This window comes from Penicillium subrubescens, assembly GCF_028828155.1.
Source record: "Penicillium subrubescens strain IBT 31985 chromosome Unknown utg000007l_segment0_segment0, whole genome shotgun sequence".
NCBI lineage: Eukaryota > Fungi > Ascomycota > Eurotiomycetes > Eurotiales > Aspergillaceae > Penicillium > Penicillium subrubescens.
This window is the reverse complement of record NW_026643157.1, coordinates 2,222,259-2,239,896: the sequence shown is the minus strand read 5'-3', so window position 1 is coordinate 2,239,896 and position 17,638 is coordinate 2,222,259. Positions and strand designations below refer to the sequence as shown.

The following is a 17,638-nucleotide window of genomic DNA, read 5'->3' as shown; positions in this document are numbered from 1 at the left end:
GTCAGAGATTCTCCACCTATGACCGACCTGCACTTCTGGTGGAAACCATCCATCATGACAGAGACAGACTTGAATTAAGGGGTCTCCAACCATGAAGGAACTGGCAGGCCCGGTGGAGTTGATGCTGCTAGTGTGGCTTGCATCTCGCATCCCAAAGGAGCTATGATACCGGCGAGCCTCGACCGACGGGCACCAACGAGCAGCATATAAAGCAACTCGATTAGGGTCATTCTCGATCCTTTCTTTTCTCTCCATCATCAGTCTCTACACTCCATTCTTTCTTTTCTCAAGGTCTAGTACCTTTCCATTCTCTTCCCTTGGGTTGACTTCATTGACTGAAGTCCCCATTTTCATTCTTTTTCGCCTTTTTTCATTCCCTCGCGGATCCAACCTAAAAAAACGCTGTGCGTTTTATTTCTCACCAACCGACTCAAACAATGTCTTTCTCAAAGATTGCCGGTGTTGTCCTCGGCTCGGCCGCTCTGGTCGCCGGTCATGGTTACGTGTCCGGTGCTGTGGTTGATGGCACCTATTACGGTGGATATCTCGTTACGCAGTACCCTTACACGAGCAGCCCTCCCGAGACCATTGGTTGGTCCGAAACTGCTACCGACTTGGGTTTCGTTGACGGCTCTTCGTACGCCTCTTCGGACATCATCTGTCATAAGGGTGCCAAGAATGCTGCCATCTCGGCTCCCGTCAAGGCAGGTGGCAGCGTCGAGCTGCAGTGGTCTGAGTGGCCCGAGTCTCACCACGGCCCTGTCATCACCTACCTGGCCAACTGCAATGGCGACTGCTCCTCCGTCGACAAGACCACTCTGAAGTTCTTCAAGATCGACGAGGCTGGTCTCATCGATGACAGCAGCGTCCCTGGTACCTGGGCTTCCGACAACCTGATCAGCAACAACAACAGCCGCACCATCACTATCCCCAGCACCATCGAGGCCGGCAACTACGTCCTCCGTCATGAGATTATCGCTCTGCACTCTGCCGGGAACACCGATGGCGCCCAAAACTACCCCCAGTGTTTCAACCTGAAGGTCACCGGTGGCGGCAGCGACTCTCCAGCCGGAACCCTTGGTACCGCTCTGTACAAGGACACCGACCCCGGCATCAAGGTCAACATCTACCAGTCCCTGAGCTCCTACACCATCCCCGGCCCGGCCCTGTACACCGGTGCCGCCTCTTCCTCAGGCTCAACCACCACCGCCGCCTCGGTTGCCGCTACCACGACTGCTGCTGCTAGCGAGACCACCACTGCCGCTTCATCCACAGTGGCCTCCGTCGGAGTGATCTCCAGCGCTTCCCCCGTTAGTGTCACCCCCAGTGCCACCCCCATCCGGAGCCCTTCATTCTCTATCCCGCACTCCAACTCCACCCGTGTGTGCCGTCCCTCGTCGACCGGTCGTCGTCCAGGCCATGGTCACAGCGCCGGTCCCACGGGCCGTCCCCAGCCCAGCGGCGGCGAGAACCAGGCCTCCACCGTCACCGACTATGCCACTGCCACTGCCACTGCCACTGCTACAGCTCAGCTTACTGACTCGCCTAATGTCCAGACTCCTAGCGCTGATGACACCGTGACCGTCACCGCCAGTGCTGGAGGCCAGTCCGCCGCCAGCTCCACCCCTGCCGCCGGTAGCTCGGACTCTTCCTCTTCCTCGGGCTCCTCTAGCTCCGGTTCCACCTCTACTGGCTCGAGCTCTGGCTCCTCGTCTTCGGGCTCCTCCACCTCCGCGTCTAGCTCTTACAACTCCAGCGACTGGTCTTCCTACCTGAGCTCCCTGAGCGCCGAGCAGTTCCTCAACATGCTCCGCCAGACCCTCAAGTGGCTCGTCAGCGACAAGAAGGTGCACGCGCGTGACCTGACCGTCTAAAAAGCGCCTTGCGCGGCCAGATATGAACACAACACTCAAGTCTAAACTCTTTTGACTGGTTGTTCTTGATTGTTTTTGCCCATGTCTGAAATGATCGACTTTTTCTTCCCTTTCTTGATCTTATTCTGCTCGACCTGGACCAGGTATCCTGTCGCTTGGTGAGAATTTGGGGTTTCCGGAGCGCTGTGTAACTATATGGTGTTGCCATTTTTTCTTTCTTCCCCTCCTCTTTAGGAGAGTAGAGACGTGGATTTCTTCTGAATCTCATTTCTATACTTTTTCTCATGAATGGATTTGTTTGACTGCTCTCAAATACTTAATTACTAGATGTGTAAGACTTGAGATTGTCCTCGTAGGCTAGGAAGTATTTGCAAACTTTGCTTCACATGCTATTGTTATTAATGGAAACCACTAGCAACAACCAAGTATGCAAAATGAGTCTATCGACAAGAATATTGAATGCTAAGACTAGCCAGGATATGCCACGGCTCATGATAACCAAAGATCAATCACGATAGATTCTTTCTCTCCATGACTATGCAACATGCAAAACATCCGACACCCTATTTCTTCTTCTTAGTCTTATCCACCACCTCCACCCACTGACTCTTCAACCCCCGACGCGCCAAAGCAGTATCAACAACCTTCCTCTGATCGCCCTGCACCAAAACCTCCATAACCCCCTTTGGCGCACCCACGGCCTGCGTCACACTCGTACTACTAGCACACTTCTTCTGCAACTCCTCAGCCAACAGAGCAGGCACAATCCCAAAGACCTCCAACCCCGTCACTTTCGTAACAGTCTTGGACCCCGTGCGTTTCTCAAGTGTGACAAGAGCTTTCGGCGTAGCGCCGGCCTTGGGCTTAACATCCGCCAGAGTCTGACCCGGTTTCAGGATGGCGTAATGCGGTTGTAAGAAGGTGTGATCCTCGACGATGCGCTTGAGGAGGCCGTCGCGGGTGACTTTGCCGCGTTTAAGGGTTCCTTGGTCTTCTGGGGACGGGGAGGTGAAAATGGTGTTTGCGAGGAAGGGGTTTAGGGTGATGATGCGTCGGTTTTCGGGGGAGATGAGGTTTTGGGATTGCAGGTATGTGTCTAGATAGGTGGAGACGTCGGTGTATTTGTAGTAGTTTTTGGGGTTGCTGGATGATGAGGCTGGGAAGATTTCTGGGGTGAGCTTTTGGGTTGGTCGGTAGAGGGTTTGGACGTTTAGGGTTTGGCCAACGGTGTGATCGGCGCCGTCTGTTGAAGCGGGCTTTTTGGCGTCGGATGGGGATGTTTTGTTGGAGGTTTCGAGGGCGGTTTTCGATGGGAGCTTGTATGGGACGAATTGCTCGATGCGGCGGTCGCCGAAATCGATGTCTAGGATGTATGTCTCCTGGCCGCTGCGGTCCTTGGACTTGACTAGATGCATTTTGTCGAGTTGCTTGATGAACTTCTTGACGTTCTTCCAGCTGGTTTTTTTGATGCTATAATATTGCACTTGCTGGGTAGAGTGGATGGGGAGGTAGGGGGTGACGAGGTTGGCAATCAGGATTGAAGGCGAAACAGGCAGTGTGAGGCCATGGTTGGGGGCTGATGGGTTGTCCTGCTTGAGCTTGTAGATAGCGTAGATGAAAGCATTGATAAAGGCATCATCGATCTCTGATTTTAAGTTAGGAATAGCCCATGAATTACCAAAGGAGTCACATACCCTTGGTTGTAGGCTCTTTCTCTTGCACGACCGGTTCTTCCTCCTCTGTCACGGGAGCCTCATCTGAAACTTCTTTGACTTCATCGCTCTTCTCTTCGAGGGTGAGACCACTAATAGCCTCATCAACCTCTTCCTCATCACCTGCTTCCTCATCCCAGCCCTTCAGATACTCTGGAGCAGGCCGACCAGGCCGAGACGATGAGCTCCAGGCCCACAGCTCATCTCCTTCCCAATGGAGACCCCGAACAGCATGGCCCTTCGTACCCTGAACCTCTCCCAACGCAGAGACATCAATCTCGCAAACACCTACAAACAGAGGTACCGTATGTCTATCCAGACCAGCCACAGCAACCACCGCTCCCTTGATTGCACGTTGGGGGAAGGGCGGCTCATTTGCCAAACCAGGTGTCATGAGGTCCGCACCGCCTTGTAGCTTCTTCATAACCATTTCCGGTGTATACAGCAAGGGCACCAAGTCCGGATTCTGCCATAGAGTATAGACCGTTGGGTACAGGCGCTTGTCTGACCCGGGCCCGTGTTCCACCTTGAACCAGAGTACTCGCTCATCTCCATCTGGATATGCGCCGACATACACGATGCCCTGAACCTCACGTAGGTCCGGACCTGCTGTGGTTGTGAAGCGCGCTGTCAAGGCGTTCTCAGGAAGGAGGGCATTTCGAATTGACGCGAGGGTTGGCGCAGTCGATCCGTCGGCGGGTGTTTCGGTCGGGGCTGCGGGGACAGTAATTTGGTAGTCTTTGATGATCTGGTCGGCGATCTTCCTCCGGTCTGAAGACCGTAGAGGGGAGAGGTTTTTGATCTATCTCATGTTTAGCAAAAGATATTCTTCCAAAGAGATTTTTTCAAGCCAAGCGGGCCTTGAGGGCTCCGAATGGAGGGGCAATGCGGGGAGAGAGGGGTGGCCGTACAGTGGGCTTCTTCTTGAACATTTTCAAAGATAATGGAGCTAGAGATTGAGTTTCAGGGACTAATAGCAGCTCCTGCACCCACTAAATATAGCAGGTAGTAAAGAGAGCGTCAAGATGGTTGAAGCTCTGATCGTAGCGGAGTCATCGTGAATCATGAACAGGCACAAAATTCCCCGCCGCCTTGCTCCACACCTCCGCCCGAAAGGGGAAAACGCCGCATTTCTATTTCTATGGCTTGAACAATGTACATTAAGGCTCATTGAGACTAAGATCGATTAGATGTCATTTAGTTTCTCAAGAGAGGTGTTCCGAACTAACCTGTCTTTTTGAAAAGAGAATTAATTTGTACTGTGACTAACGATTACCAATAGATCGTGTGGTAGGTGAGTAGTCCGAAGGTTGCCAAACTGCTGATATTGAGATCGGATGGATATTACAAGAAGCCTCAGAATGAGTCACAGCCTGTAGTCACCTCGTATAAACTGACAACTTGCGTCTCTCGCCTTAGAAGTGGCTATGTTCCTAGCTACACTGCTTGAGCTATGCAAGTACCCGCTTCTCCTCATCTGATGTATCATAGCAGAGAGAGATCACTATGAGATGCTTCTAATTAGAGCTCTGGGTTTAAATTATGAGAACCGAGCGTAAGGTCTATGAAGCTTGCAAATAAGGAACACTTAGGGCATAATTCTGATCATTACAAGGTCTACGAAGGAGAATAGGCAACCGGAATTCTCTATGGACAGTTACGCGTAGGAAGAAGGGTACTTACACAAGACCGATGAATGAGACGATGAGAACTGCAGCACTCATAATATTCACACTGAGCAATGTATATGTGCTTTCAATTGTATTTCATCTTTGTTATGTATTCACCCGTCGGCTGGTTGAGAATCGGAGCGTTTCCGACGTCTTCCCGGCCTCGGACATCGGACATCGCCACGATAAACAGCCTCATCACTCTGCCGAAACCTGGAACCCCCGACATATTAAACACTACTTATATCGATCTCATTTTCCAAATTTATAGCCCCTTGAAACCCCTAGCACTACCTATTTACCCCCAAAATGCCTGTCTACCACATCGGTAAGCCTCCCACCTAATCTACTTTCCCACTCCATGACCCCTCCAATCCGAAGAATGCGGGGGGATACACATTTACGTCAGTGCTTTTTGTCAAGTCCCTAACTGCAATAATCAGTCCTCTTCAAACTCAAGCAATGTGTGACACCAGCCCAACTGAGTGTCTGGACTCAGCTGGCCAAGGGCATGGTTGGAAAGATTCCAGGTTCGTCGAACACCCTTTAAAAAGCAATGTGGGCGCTACCTATAACAGACTAACACTCCTGGTATAGGATTGATCTCGATGGAATGCGGGCAGCCTCTACCTATCTGTCTTCCTCGTGCGCAGGGATTCGATATGGGTCTTGTGGCGGTCCTTGAGAAGCCGGAGCATGTTGCTACTTATGCCGTGCATCCGGCTCATTTGGAGTACGTTACTAGATCTGAATTTACCAGACTGAGAACCGTCTGCAATGCTACAATAGTAGGCTAACTTGACCTGCAGAGTTCATAAGATGAGAGAGGAGCTGTGTGATGATACTTTGGCCTATGATTTGGAGTTCTAGGAATGTATCATACAAGATGATATCAAATCTAGAGCTATTGTTGGACCAGACTATGGAAGCACACGCGAATACGATGCAAGATTAGAATTTGAAACTAGAACTTGAATCATGATGAAATCAGAATAATCGGAGAGACATAAACGCCTATTTAACTGTGTTCGTATCATCACACTTTTTGATTCCGCCCAGACCCATAAAAGAAACAATGCAAATTGAGGTGATGAGCCATCCCGTCTACTCCTTGGAATCCACCTTCTTGGCGGGGTGGTCACCGTTGGACTCATCCTCGCGCGCGCGCTTCTCACCAGTCGCCTGCACAACAGGGACACCCCGAGCGTCCTTCTTGAAGCCGCTCTTCTGGTCCTGGTCGCGGCGCTCCCGCCAGTCGCGCTTGTCCTCGCGGTCACGGTCACCGCGGTCACCACGGTCACCACGACCGCCACGACCCCGGCCGCCACGACCACGACCCCGACCGCCACGGCCACCACCGCGGCCGGTGCTGGCGAAGACCTTGCCGGCCTTGATGTCGGCTACCTTCTCATCGCAGTACTCCTTCTTGCTCTTGACAACGAGCTCTTGGCCCTTCCACTTGGGCTTCTCGGCGAGCTCCAGGAAGGCCTTCTGCTTCTCCTCATCGGCGAACTCGACGAAAACGCTGGCCTTGAAGGTCTTGTCCTGGGTGCGGCGCAGGCGGACGGCCTTGATGGGGCCGTAGGGCTCAAAGAAGGACTCGATGTCGAGCTGAGTGGTTGAGTCCTCATCACCGAAGTTGCCGAAGCCCTTGGCGTAGATGCTGCGGGCCATGGCCTTGTCCTCGAAGATCTTGACGGCCTCGGCGTTGTTGTCGGTGTTCACGGACTCGGGGAGAGGGACCTTGCGCTTAATGGCGGTGTCGTTTTCGGTCAACTCGAGGGTCTCCGAGTCCTTGAGGGCCTTCACGATGGCCTCGAATGGCTGGAAACGACGCATGCGCTTGAAGGAATGAAGGAGGCTCAGCGGCACGGCGTTGTTGGTGCTGCCGCCAACCTTGGACAGCAGGAACTTGTCCATGGGCAGGTTGGAATCGGAGAAGTAGAACTCAACCTAACCCAAGCGTATTAGAGAGCTTCTTCTTTCATACTTCACTCATGATCGGTTTAGATTCTTACCTGCTTGCGGATCTCCACGGGGTCATCGGTCTCTTTCTGGGAAGAGGGGTCGAACTTGGCGTTGTTGGTGCGAGTGAAACGACCACCACGGCCAGGACCACGCTGGGGGCGCGAGTCGCGCTGCTGCTGGGACTTTTCCTCAGACTGCTCTGACTTCTCACCCAGCTTGGCGGCTTCGGCGACAATGCGCGCCTCGTCGACGTCAGTCTTGTCGGTCTTCTCAGCCTCGGTGGAAGCACCGTTCTCCTTCAGCTCGGCAAGGACATTCTGGACGTCCTGCTCGGCGGCCACGTTAGCGGCGGGCTTCTGCTCCTCGGCCATTGAGGTGTTGTAGAAAGTGCGATTGAGAGGTGACTCAAATCGGAGTGATTGCGGCTCACAAAGTAAGCGCAGAGGATGACTCGGGTGCGACGAAAGACTCGGAGAAGGGATGGACGTGTGAGTTGGGATTTTCAGTTCACGAAGAAGAGAAGAAAGATGGGAGGAGGAGTTGAAGAGTCAATTCCACGAGGGCGCAGTCGAAACGTCTTAATTTAAGAGCTCGGCGGGGATGGGATTTTTTTTCGGGGCGCGGAAGCTGCGTCGTTGCCTGAGGCATGAAGCACTAGCCCGAAGGCGGCCTAGAAGGATCCACTTTGTACAATACATAAAAGGCCTCCATAATTGTATGGAAAGAATAGAGATCGAAGGGGGAGTAGAAAGAAGTAGATGCTTCGTAGCCTTGAGCAAATAAGTGGGCTGGATTGTTCTGTGTACGCAGGATAGCAAATATTAGATGAATGCCTACAGATCAAACAAAGCATCAGGCAGATACCCTAGGCACGGCCTGGCCTGGTCGTGCCTGCCTCTGCTGTTATTCGCCGCTGCCTCACACTCTCGTCCTAATGTCAAAACCGTTGCCTTTTCTAGCTCATCTGCCTTTTCAGATTGCAGCCTTCCTTGTAGATGTCAGAGCTGCCCTTGACTCGAATGCCTTCACGGCAACACCACCTGACTGTCGCCAATTGCACCACTGGGTAGCATTATCCGGCAAGTCTCGACTCTTACCAACCAAGGATCTTGCCAATCTCGAAGTCATCGTCTGTTATCCTTCCAGCTGATGTTATTTCCCGCTCTGCTCTGCCATAAACCACCGGGCTTGAGAGAATGCTGATCTCCCTTTGAAGTCCCTTCCCATCAAATACTCTCAGGTGACCAGCTACTGAAATGGCAGACAATGAGCAAATCGACCCAGGAGATGCCGCCTGGCCGGCCAGAGATGTATGTTGGCATTAGTAAAGTTGTGACCCGACTCTAACCTGGTCCCTTAGATTGCTTACTTGGCCATCGTCGGCCCGTTGATGCTGGCTGCCGCGTTCGAATGGATACTCTGGCTTGCTGCCTTTCTTTACTGTCTGATCAAGGTATATCTCAAGGCAGATCACTGGACCATAAGGGCTCTTGCAGCTGCGATGGTTGTACTTTTTACGGTGTTTCGGTACGCTTACCTCGATCAATACGAATTCCGTTTGTTGAAGGCGATGAGATGGCTGACAATATGAACACTCGGCAGGCTGGCATTTCTTCCGGTGATGATCGTGACGCTGCCACTACCACCTCAAGTCACCAAGTACTTCCCTGATCGCATGTCGAAGGTGTTCCAGTGGTTTGCTTTCTGGTTGTTCTCCATCTTGCTTAGCGGACCATTGCTCTTCTGTGTATACGGACTCGTCACAAATCACATCGGAAGAAAGAAGAGAATCAAAGAGTCCTTGGATGATCGGAATGCTCCAAAGACTGTGGTGGTGATGCCAGTCTACAAGGAAGACGCGGAGGTCCTCATCAAGGCCGTCGATTCCGTGGTGGATAGCGACTATCCCGCATCTTGCATCCATGTGTTTCTTTCCTGGGATGGCGGTGGAGTTGATGAGCCCTACCTCCGTGTCATCCATCATTTCGGGATTCCAATTTCTCTCAAGAGCCATCCTCAGAGTATCGATGTTGTCTACAAAGGCGCACGAATCACGGTCTCACGCTTCAAACACGGAGGAAAGAGACATTGTCAGAAGCTGACTTTCAAGCTCATCGACAAGGTCTATGCGGAATATCTGAAACGCCATGACGATCTGTTTGTATTGTTCATCGACTCGGACTGCATTCTTGATCAATACTGTCTGCAGAATTTCATGTACGATATGGAACTGAAACCTGGCAGCAAGCACAACATGTTGGCCATGACGGGGATTATTACCTCCACGACGGAGAAAAATTCACTTCTTACTATTCTTCAGGATATGGAATATATCCACGGGCAACTCTTTGAGCGATTAGTCGAGTCTGGATGTGGTGCGGTGACTTGTCTTCCGGGAGCACTCACAATTCTTCGATTCTCCGCTTTCCGGAAGATGGCCAAATACTATTTCGCGGACAAGGCAGAGCAGTGCGATGATCTCTTTGATTATGGAAAGTGCCATCTTGGAGAGGATCGGTGGCTCACGCACCTCTTCATGATCGGGGCAAAGAAGCCATATCAGATTCAAATGTGTACTGGCGCCTTTTGCAAAACCGAGGCGGTGCGAACCTTCAAGAGTCTCTTGAAGCAACGCCGTCGGTGGTTTCTGGGCTTTATCACAAATGAAGTTTGCATGCTCACGGATGTGCGACTATGGAAGCGATATCCAATGCTCTGCACAGTGCGCTTTATGCAGAACACTATCCGCACTACTGCCCTCCTGTTCTTCATCATGGTCATCGCTCTCATCGCAACATCGAAAAGAGTCGAAGATCTCCCCGTGGGGTTCATTGGGGTCTCGTTGGGACTGAACTACTTGCTGATGTTTTACTTCGGACTGCAGCTGAAACGCTTCAAGGCCTGGCTGTACCCACTAATGTTTGTCATCAACCCTTTTTTCAACTGGCTCTACATGGTGTATGGCATTTTCACAGCCGGACAACGCACTTGGGGTGGGCCACGGGCTGATGCGGCCGTGGCAGATACCTATACCACACCGGCAGAAGCAGTGGCATTGGCTCACGCCCAGGGGGATGAATTGAATGTCGACGTCGACACCTTTCGTGCTGGGCCTGTTCGCCGAAGATCAGTCCCTGTTCGCCCCTCGGAGAAAATCGAAGGGCGGTTTGCTCCCGCGGAGCAACTGCTCGATGGCTGCTATATCAACACTCGTGAGCCTCGTCCGGTTCGAGACCAGTTGGAGTCTCCGTTACCCGATGTTCCTCGAATCTATATTCCTGGCCAGTTCCGTTATTCATCAGACTCACTGTTAAGCGGGTCATCCGACTGTGGCTCTAACACCGTTTCCCTTCCACACAATGTAGAGAGCCCGATGAGTGAAGAGGACCAGCGAAAGCTCTATTATGCCCGCCAGGCTGGGGAGTCCATTGGCATGTCGACTATGGAAGACGAGCTCAGCAGTGATGGAATGTGGCCTGCTGTATATGAGTCTGTTGGGGTCGTCACCGAGCCCCTTGATATTGCCGAACCTGCATCCGCCCAACCTGGTCTCCGAGAGTCTATCTCCACCAATCGTCTCTCCTTGCAGTCTATGGACATGCATGAGCCACGAGGGAAGGCTGCAAGGACATCTCGGCGAGGGTCGCGGGTCTCCGATGTGTCTGGTGAGATTGTGTGAAAGATGTGATTCTCTCTCTGACGTCAAGTTGTTTCGTCCCACTTTTTCTTGTCTGTTTCTCGTGGTACCCAGTTCTGTTGACATGTTTCCACCATTCGTACTTATTCTTATGATATGTGGCCCCCTCTCTCCCTTGGCAATGCTGTTCTTCTTATGCCTCATAAAAGGTGTTATTTTTGTTCTTTGCCTCTGTCTCTCACTTGACTGTTCCAATCCATATGAAGCTGCAGGACAGATATCGAGATATCCTCCATTGAAATGAAGCGGTGCCTGATCAGCGGACATTCCCCCTCCATCCTATCCTGATTCTACCAACCAGCACCTCGGAAAAGTGACCCTGGTGGTGGCGGACCTCATTACATAATGCCCCACTGGAGGCGGTCAGACTGAACTTTTTTCGTTTTTGCCCCGCCCCCCTCCTGCAGGCGGTGAAGACCAAAGAAAAAGATCCAGCAGCCGCCAGAAGGTTCGATGGGCGCACATTTCGGATTCAAAAGAACAACACGTATTTAGGCCCAGAATTGTAAAACAGCGTAGACCAAAAAGATTCCTCGATTTAGCACTTTTCTTTCTACACCTTTTCCATATCATATACCCCTGTTTTTTCCCAACTTTCTTGCCTGGCCGAAGAAACTCCAGACCGCTCGAGTATCGCTGGTTATCAATCCCCTCCAATCATAATAGTGGAGTAGTGGCGTGCAAATTCTCCCCTCCAAACTTCTTTCCATCTCTGACTTCCTCCTCCTCATCATCCTACTCCTCCATTCTTTCCCCCGATATACCCCCCCCCACTTACCTCCCGCCTACAATGTCTGTTGTCGGTATTGATTTTGGTGCCCAGAGCACCAAGATTGGTGTTGCCCGGAACAAGGGTATTGACATTGTACGTTTGCCCCGCGGAGCCCAGCCTCGCTGGAGAACTCCCCCCCCCGTTGCTTGTTCATTTTGATGATATCTCTCTGGAAGAGAGAATACCAATGAATTGATGCTGACCAAAGTCCTATTGGAATATTTTAGATTGTCAACGAGGTTTCCAACCGTCAGACTCCGTAAGTGGTCATCCAACCAACCCCTCTCGATGCCCAATTTAGTTCGCATCAGACTCCGGATTCCAAAACAACCGCTAACCTTTTTTTTCTTCCATCTTACAGTTCCCTGGTCGGATTCAATTCCCGCAGCAGAGCCATCGGTGAGGCCGCCAAGACACAAGAGACTTCCAACCTGAAGAACACCATCGGCTCTCTTAAGCGCCTGATCGGCCGTACTGCCAACGACCCCGATGTTCAGATCGAGCAGCAGTTCAACTCCTCCAACATCTGCGATGTCAATGGATTGGCTGGTGTTGAGGTTAACTACCTCGGCAAGAAGGAGAAGTTCACTGCTACCCAGTTGGTGGCCATGTACTTGACCAAGATCAAGGATATCACCTCCAAAGAGCTCAAGCTCCCCGTCTCCGATGTCACTATTTCCGTTCCCGCCTGGTTCAGCGATGTTCAGCGCCGCGCTATGATTGACGCCGGTGAGATCGCCGGTCTCAACGTCCTCCGTCTTATTAACGACACCACCGCTACCGCTCTGGGTTACGGTATCACCAAGCTCGACCTGCCCGGTCCCGAGGAGAAGCCCCGCCGTGTTGTTTTCATCGACATCGGTTACAGCGACTACACTGCCACCATTGTCGAGTTCCGCAAGGGTGAGCTGAACGTCAAGTCTACCGCCTGCGACCGTCACTTCGGTGGCCGTAACTTCGACCAGGCTCTGACCGAGCGCTTCGCCGATGAGTTCAAGGAGAAGTTCAAGATTGATATTCGCACCAACCCCAAGGCCTGGTCCCGTACCCTGGCTGCTGCCGAGAAGCTGAAGAAGGTCCTGTCCGCCAACCCCCAGGCTCCCCTGAGCATCGAGTCCCTCATGGAGGACACCGATGTCCGCACCCTGGTCAAGCGTGAGGAGCTCGAGGAGATGGTCAGCCCCCTCCTGAACCGCCTCACCGTTCCCTTGGAACAGGCCCTCGCCGAGGCCAAGCTTACCGTCGAGGACATCGATCAAATCGAGATGGTTGGTGGCTGCACTCGTGTGCCCTCCATCAAGGAGACCATCAGCAAGTTCTTCGGCAAGACCCTGTCCTTCACCCTTAACCAGGACGAGGCCATTGCCCGTGGTGCCGCCTTCTGCTGTGCTACTCTCTCCCCCGTGTTCCGTGTCCGTGACTTTGCCATTCACGACATCGTGAACTACCCTATCGACTTCACCTGGGAGCAGTCCCCCGACATTCCCGATGAGGACACCAGCCTTACTGTCTTCAGCCGTGGTAATGTCATGCCCTCGACCAAGATCCTCACTTTCTACCGCAAGCAGCCCTTCGATCTCGAGGCTCGCTATGCTAAGCCCGAGCAGCTGCCCGGCAAGATCAACCCCTGGATTGGCCGCTTCTCCGTAAAGGGTGTCAAGGCTGATGCCAACGATGACTTCATGATCTGCAAGCTCAAGGCCCGCCTGAACCTGCACGGTATTCTGAACGTCGAGTCGGGTTACTACGTTGAGGATATGGAGGTTGAGGAGCCCGTTGAGGAGGAGAACGCTGATGTAAGTTATTTGTACCCTGTTCATTATTTCGTCTCGATATTTCAATACTAACAGCTCATTTGCCAGGCCATGGACACCAACGGCGAGGAGCAGCCCAAGAAGACCCGCAAGGTCAAGAAGCAGGTCCGCAAGGGCGACCTGCCCATTGCCTCTGGCACCGGCGGCGCTGACCAGGCCACCAAGGAGACCTGGACTGAGCGCGAGAACTCCATGTACATGGAGGACAAGCTCGTTGCCGAGACCGACGAGAAGAAGAACGAGCTTGAGGCTTCCATCTACGAGCTCCGTGACAAGATCGACGGTGTTTACTCCGAGTTTGCCAATGAGGAGGAGAAGGACAAGCTGCGGGCCAAGCTGACCGACACCGAGGTGAGTAACTCTAGTCAATGCTTTTTCGTCTGGTAATCAACAGAACACTAACTTTATACCTCTAGGACTGGCTGTACGAGGAGGGTGAGGACACCACCAAGTCCGTCTATGTCGCCAAGATGGATGAGATCCGCTTCATTGCCGGCCCCATCATCCAGCGCTACAAGGAGAAAGTCGAGGAGGAGCGTGCCGCCGTCCTCAAGGCCGAGGAGGAAGCCGCTGCCAAGAAGCGTGCCGAGCTCGAGGCTATGAAGAAGGCCGCCGAGGATCTGCGCAAGGCCGAGGAGGAGCACAAGAAGAAGCTCGCCGCCGAGTCCGGCGATGCCGAGATGCAGGACGCTCCCGAGGGTGAGGCTGCCCCCGCCGAGGGCGAGGACAAGCAGTAGATATAGTCACCCATTTTACCTAGACTATCTACGGGTTTGGCTTCGAGTTGTGTTTTATGTGAATGACGGGATGAAAGGATATGCTTCATCTTTTGGAGAAAAAAAGAAACTGATGAGCGTTCTTTCTACCCCCGCATGATGACGAAAAGGACTTTTTCACGGACCCCCCTCTAGACCCGACTGGTGATTTGTTGCTGGTTGGAGCGTTTGGTTTTTTTTCATGTTCTTTTTTTTAATGGCACGCCAGTTTATGATGTAGATCGTTTCTTTCTGGATGAATAGATATATTCAAATCATGTCTGAGCATTTGGTGACAAGTACGTAGTAACTTGTAGAATGGAAAGGGACAGAATCGATTAAGACTTGACGGTTCCCTCGACCCCTTCAGCCCTACAACGATTCGTAGATTATGCCCAACTCGTATTAGATGGGGTTATTAGTCTCTAGTCATTCGGGGTCTTGATTGGATGGGGAATTATGATAATGAGCGTGGATTGACGGGATTTATTGATCCTCCGTTATCATCAACCCCATACATAATTAATCTACGATCGCTAGATCAGATTGGTGATTCATTGTTCGCCAAGAGCTCGAGGGGGAAACAGTCTGGTCTATAACTACCTACGGTCATTGATTGTGACTTTCTAGGAATTTTAGGCTCTCCCGATTATGCCTCATTACATACTGCCTACCCTAAAGTCCTCTATGGGTGAAGTGGATCATTTCTTCGCAAACTAGTAGTCAATTTATAGAGTTAGGCAACTACTTTAACTAGAACTAATCATGTTGGAGTTGTGTCACCAAGTCATCACCACTCGTCGGTTTTTTACTGCCAGGGGTCTTGGCAGGTGCCAAGAAAATGCACTCGGTTTCGCTTGGGTTCCTTGTTTGTGTTCTCCTTGGGTTAAACAAAACATCTTTTGTTAAAGTACTATTCTGTTGCTTGGAATTAGCTGAAAATAATCTCTAGACGTATTCATTAATCCCCCCTATTTCTCAGTACAACAAGTGCATTAGTATGTACTCCGTACTTAGTACTTAGTAGTGCGCTCGGCGGCTCCTTGAGTGGAGCCCGCTCTTCTTCTCAACCGAGTAAACCGGCACGCGAGTGCCAAGTACTTAGGTCGTGTGTAACTAGTGTTGCAGTGTCGTCCTAAAGGGATACGTTACAGGGCTCCCGCATCCTACCCTGCCTTTGAATCCCCTGTCAAGGGTGACCAATGCCCCGGAGAAGTACTACAATTACTCGTTCTCTCCCCCTCATCGTACAGGTTTCCTCCTTTTCCTAGTCCGGGTTAGAGTACGAAGAATAAATTTCCTCCCCGGATCGCCGTATTCGCATTCCTCTTTCGACTTCCTACTTCTGCACGCTAGCGCCCATACAGTCTACAGTCACGGAAATACTGTGCTGTATGCTAGTCTCTTGAACAGATGAAATGCATAATTCCAATCCATCACACCCCCCAAGTGAATCCCTGCTGCTTCGAGACTACGTAATCTACGTTAGGCCCTTCTACAATCCCATCTCCTACTCTTTTCCTTCTTCCATCCCCTTTTGCCCTATCCCCTTAAGACTAGGTACCATTTGTACATCATCCACACCTGGATCCATCAGTGGAGTCTCCTATCCGGCTAATCCGCCCCGCTCGCACCTGTACGGTACTTGGCCTTGGGAGGGCTTTACACTTAAGGACTCCTTCTCGCAAGGCCAAGGCCCTGAATCTCCGGATTGGTCGGATCCAAGTCGGATGGGTTCTTGGTTCTGTGCTTGGTTCTTGCGGAGTCTACTTATCACCGACCCTTTTCCCTGATTTCCCACCCCTTCTTCTCTCCTCTTCTTTGCTTCTTGGATTTTTCTCGCTTCCTTGATTGCGCTCCTCCTTCGACCTTTGCTTTATTACCGAGGGTTCCGCCAACACCCTTACTTTCGCTATTGCTATTCCCATTGCTATTGTATAAACATAGTCGCAACGGTCCAGCGCGGAATCAGCATTAATCACTACTTCTTGTCGGCACATGCGAAACGAAACGAATTAATTGCGCTCCGGATTTGCTTCTATTGCTGATCTTGTCCGAATAACCGATAGCTCCACGATGAGCATTGGTTTATACATGCGCGCAAATTCCCCCATTCAATAGACCTTTTGCATTCCGCACGGCAACTCCATCCTCGGCCGGAGATGCATTGGCGAACGTGGACAACTCTCGCCTCTGCACTCTGGTCCACAGCAGTGACGGCATTGCCCAGCTCCGAGACACCTGATGGTAGCAGCAGCAGCTTTAACACACCTTACATCGACCCGACGCTCAAAGACCCACTGTGGCTGAAATACGGGCTTAATGCTTCCGCCGAATACAAATACTTCCATGAACCGGGCCGTGACGATATCCTCGGCCACTATGACATCCGATTCTTCACTACGCCCGTGAGCGACGCGGAGCGCGCAGAGACCTTGACACACATGATTCGCGCATATTTGAACTTTTTCGACGAGAATGACCTGGAAACCTGGATTGCGCATGGGACATTGTTAGGTTGGTGGTGGAACGGGAAGGTGAGCACGCGCCGGATGGCCTTTTTCGGAAACATACCTAGGTAGAAGGGAGCAAGTCAGCTGACATGAGGATTCATGTAGATTCTCCCTTGGGATTGGGATATGGATACGCAAGTCCCCGATACGACGCTCGCCTACCTCGCCGACCACTATAATCAAACTATCGTCGAATATGTGATCCCCGGCGGCAAGGAGAAACGCGATTATTTGCTGGATATCAACCCGTGGTCGCGGCAGCGTGAACGTGGACAGGGCCATAATATTATCGATGCGCGATTTATCGATGTCACGACGGGCCTGTATATCGATATCACGGGGCTGAGTAGGCTCGAGTTGGATGATCATCCTGATATTTGGCAGTGCAAGAACTTTCACAAGTACCGGCTGAAGGACATTTATCCTTTGCGCCGGACGACATTTGAGGGTGCCCCAGCCAAGGTGCCTTTTCAATATGATGCGCTGTTGATGGAGGAGTATACGGAGGATGCTTTGACCACGACCAATTTCCATAAGTAAGTCGGCTTTTGCTTACAAGTCTCATGTATCGTTTGACACTTCCTTCCGATTCGGTGCTAATTTGCCAATGATAGTCACACTTGGTTCCCGTCTTTGGCGGAGTGGATCTCAGACGAGACCGTCGCGGTCCTGACTCTTCCTGAAGATGGAGAGTATGAATGAGTGTTCAGTTTCATTTTTCTGCTCGATTGTGCAGAATAATTCTTTTCCTTTGGCATCACGGGCCTACTGCCGCCCTGATCTTTTTTTTTTCGAGGACGACTCTTCCCTCGAGGCTATCTTGGACAATCATCTCTGCACATTTTGCATATTTTCTTTCTTTT

General features: G+C 51.6%; 7 protein-coding genes across 7 annotated transcripts; 5 read left to right on the top strand and 2 right to left on the bottom strand.

The window, feature by feature from the left end:
- Window positions 1-437: 437 nt before the first annotated feature.
- On the top strand, window positions 438-1,874 carry N7473_010587 (AA9 family lytic polysaccharide monooxygenase; the record flags this gene model as incomplete). The annotated part of the gene is made up of 1 exon (XM_057156526.1): window positions 438-1,874. The coding sequence occupies one exon, from the start codon at window positions 438-440 to the stop codon at window positions 1,872-1,874; it is 1,437 nt and encodes a 478-aa protein (XP_057005181.1).
- Window positions 1,875-2,231: 357 nt separating this feature from the next.
- N7473_010586 (putative RNA binding protein Ligatin/Tma64) lies at window positions 2,232-4,856 on the bottom strand. The gene is made up of 4 exons (XM_057156525.1): window positions 4,816-4,856; window positions 4,498-4,762; window positions 3,569-4,388; window positions 2,232-3,519 (listed from the first exon to the last, which is right to left on the bottom strand). Exons 2-4 carry the CDS (start codon window positions 4,516-4,518, stop codon window positions 2,438-2,440), a joined length of 1,923 nt encoding a protein of 640 aa, XP_057005180.1. The 5' UTR covers window positions 4,519-4,762; window positions 4,816-4,856; the 3' UTR covers window positions 2,232-2,437.
- A 709-nt stretch (window positions 4,857-5,565) lies between these two features.
- N7473_010585 (Dabb family protein) lies at window positions 5,566-6,126 on the top strand (the record flags this gene model as incomplete). Its single annotated transcript, XM_057156524.1, has 4 exons — window positions 5,566-5,584; window positions 5,700-5,786; window positions 5,854-5,989; window positions 6,066-6,126. 4 exons carry the CDS (start codon window positions 5,566-5,568, stop codon window positions 6,124-6,126), a joined length of 303 nt encoding a protein of 100 aa, XP_057005179.1.
- Window positions 6,127-6,360: 234 nt separating this feature from the next.
- N7473_010584 (tRNA maturation protein LHP1) lies at window positions 6,361-7,595 on the bottom strand (the record flags this gene model as incomplete). The annotated part of the gene is made up of 2 exons (XM_057156523.1): window positions 6,361-7,209; window positions 7,275-7,595. The coding sequence occupies 2 exons, from the start codon at window positions 7,593-7,595 to the stop codon at window positions 6,361-6,363; spliced, it is 1,170 nt and encodes a 389-aa protein (XP_057005178.1).
- Window positions 7,596-8,480: 885 nt separating this feature from the next.
- chsD (chitin synthase D) lies at window positions 8,481-10,903 on the top strand (the record flags this gene model as incomplete). The annotated part of the gene is made up of 3 exons (XM_057156522.1): window positions 8,481-8,534; window positions 8,585-8,751; window positions 8,827-10,903. 3 exons carry the CDS (start codon window positions 8,481-8,483, stop codon window positions 10,901-10,903), a joined length of 2,298 nt encoding a protein of 765 aa, XP_057005177.1.
- An 808-nt stretch (window positions 10,904-11,711) lies between these two features.
- Window positions 11,712-14,244, top strand: hsp88 (Hsp70 chaperone Hsp88; the record flags this gene model as incomplete). Its single annotated transcript, XM_057156521.1, has 5 exons — window positions 11,712-11,786; window positions 11,921-11,952; window positions 12,055-13,489; window positions 13,556-13,858; window positions 13,924-14,244. 5 exons carry the CDS (start codon window positions 11,712-11,714, stop codon window positions 14,242-14,244), a joined length of 2,166 nt encoding a protein of 721 aa, XP_057005176.1.
- Window positions 14,245-16,424: 2,180 nt separating this feature from the next.
- On the top strand, window positions 16,425-17,477 carry N7473_010581 (putative mannosylphosphate transferase (Mnn4); the record flags this gene model as incomplete). The annotated part of the gene is made up of 3 exons (XM_057156520.1): window positions 16,425-16,799; window positions 16,881-17,311; window positions 17,390-17,477. 3 exons carry the CDS (start codon window positions 16,425-16,427, stop codon window positions 17,475-17,477), a joined length of 894 nt encoding a protein of 297 aa, XP_057005175.1.
- Window positions 17,478-17,638: the final 161 nt, after the last annotated feature.

Coding starts and splice junctions, on each gene's coding strand:
- N7473_010586 (XM_057156525.1), bottom strand. CDS start 4,518: ATGTTCAAGAAGAAGCCCACT. Junction 4,389..4,497: donor TGTTCAAGAAGAAGCCCACT/GTACGGCCACCC, acceptor AACATGAGATAG/ATCAAAAACCTCTCCCCTCT. Junction 3,520..3,568: donor GAAAGAGCCTACAACCAAGG/GTATGTGACTCC, acceptor ACTTAAAATCAG/AGATCGATGATGCCTTTATC.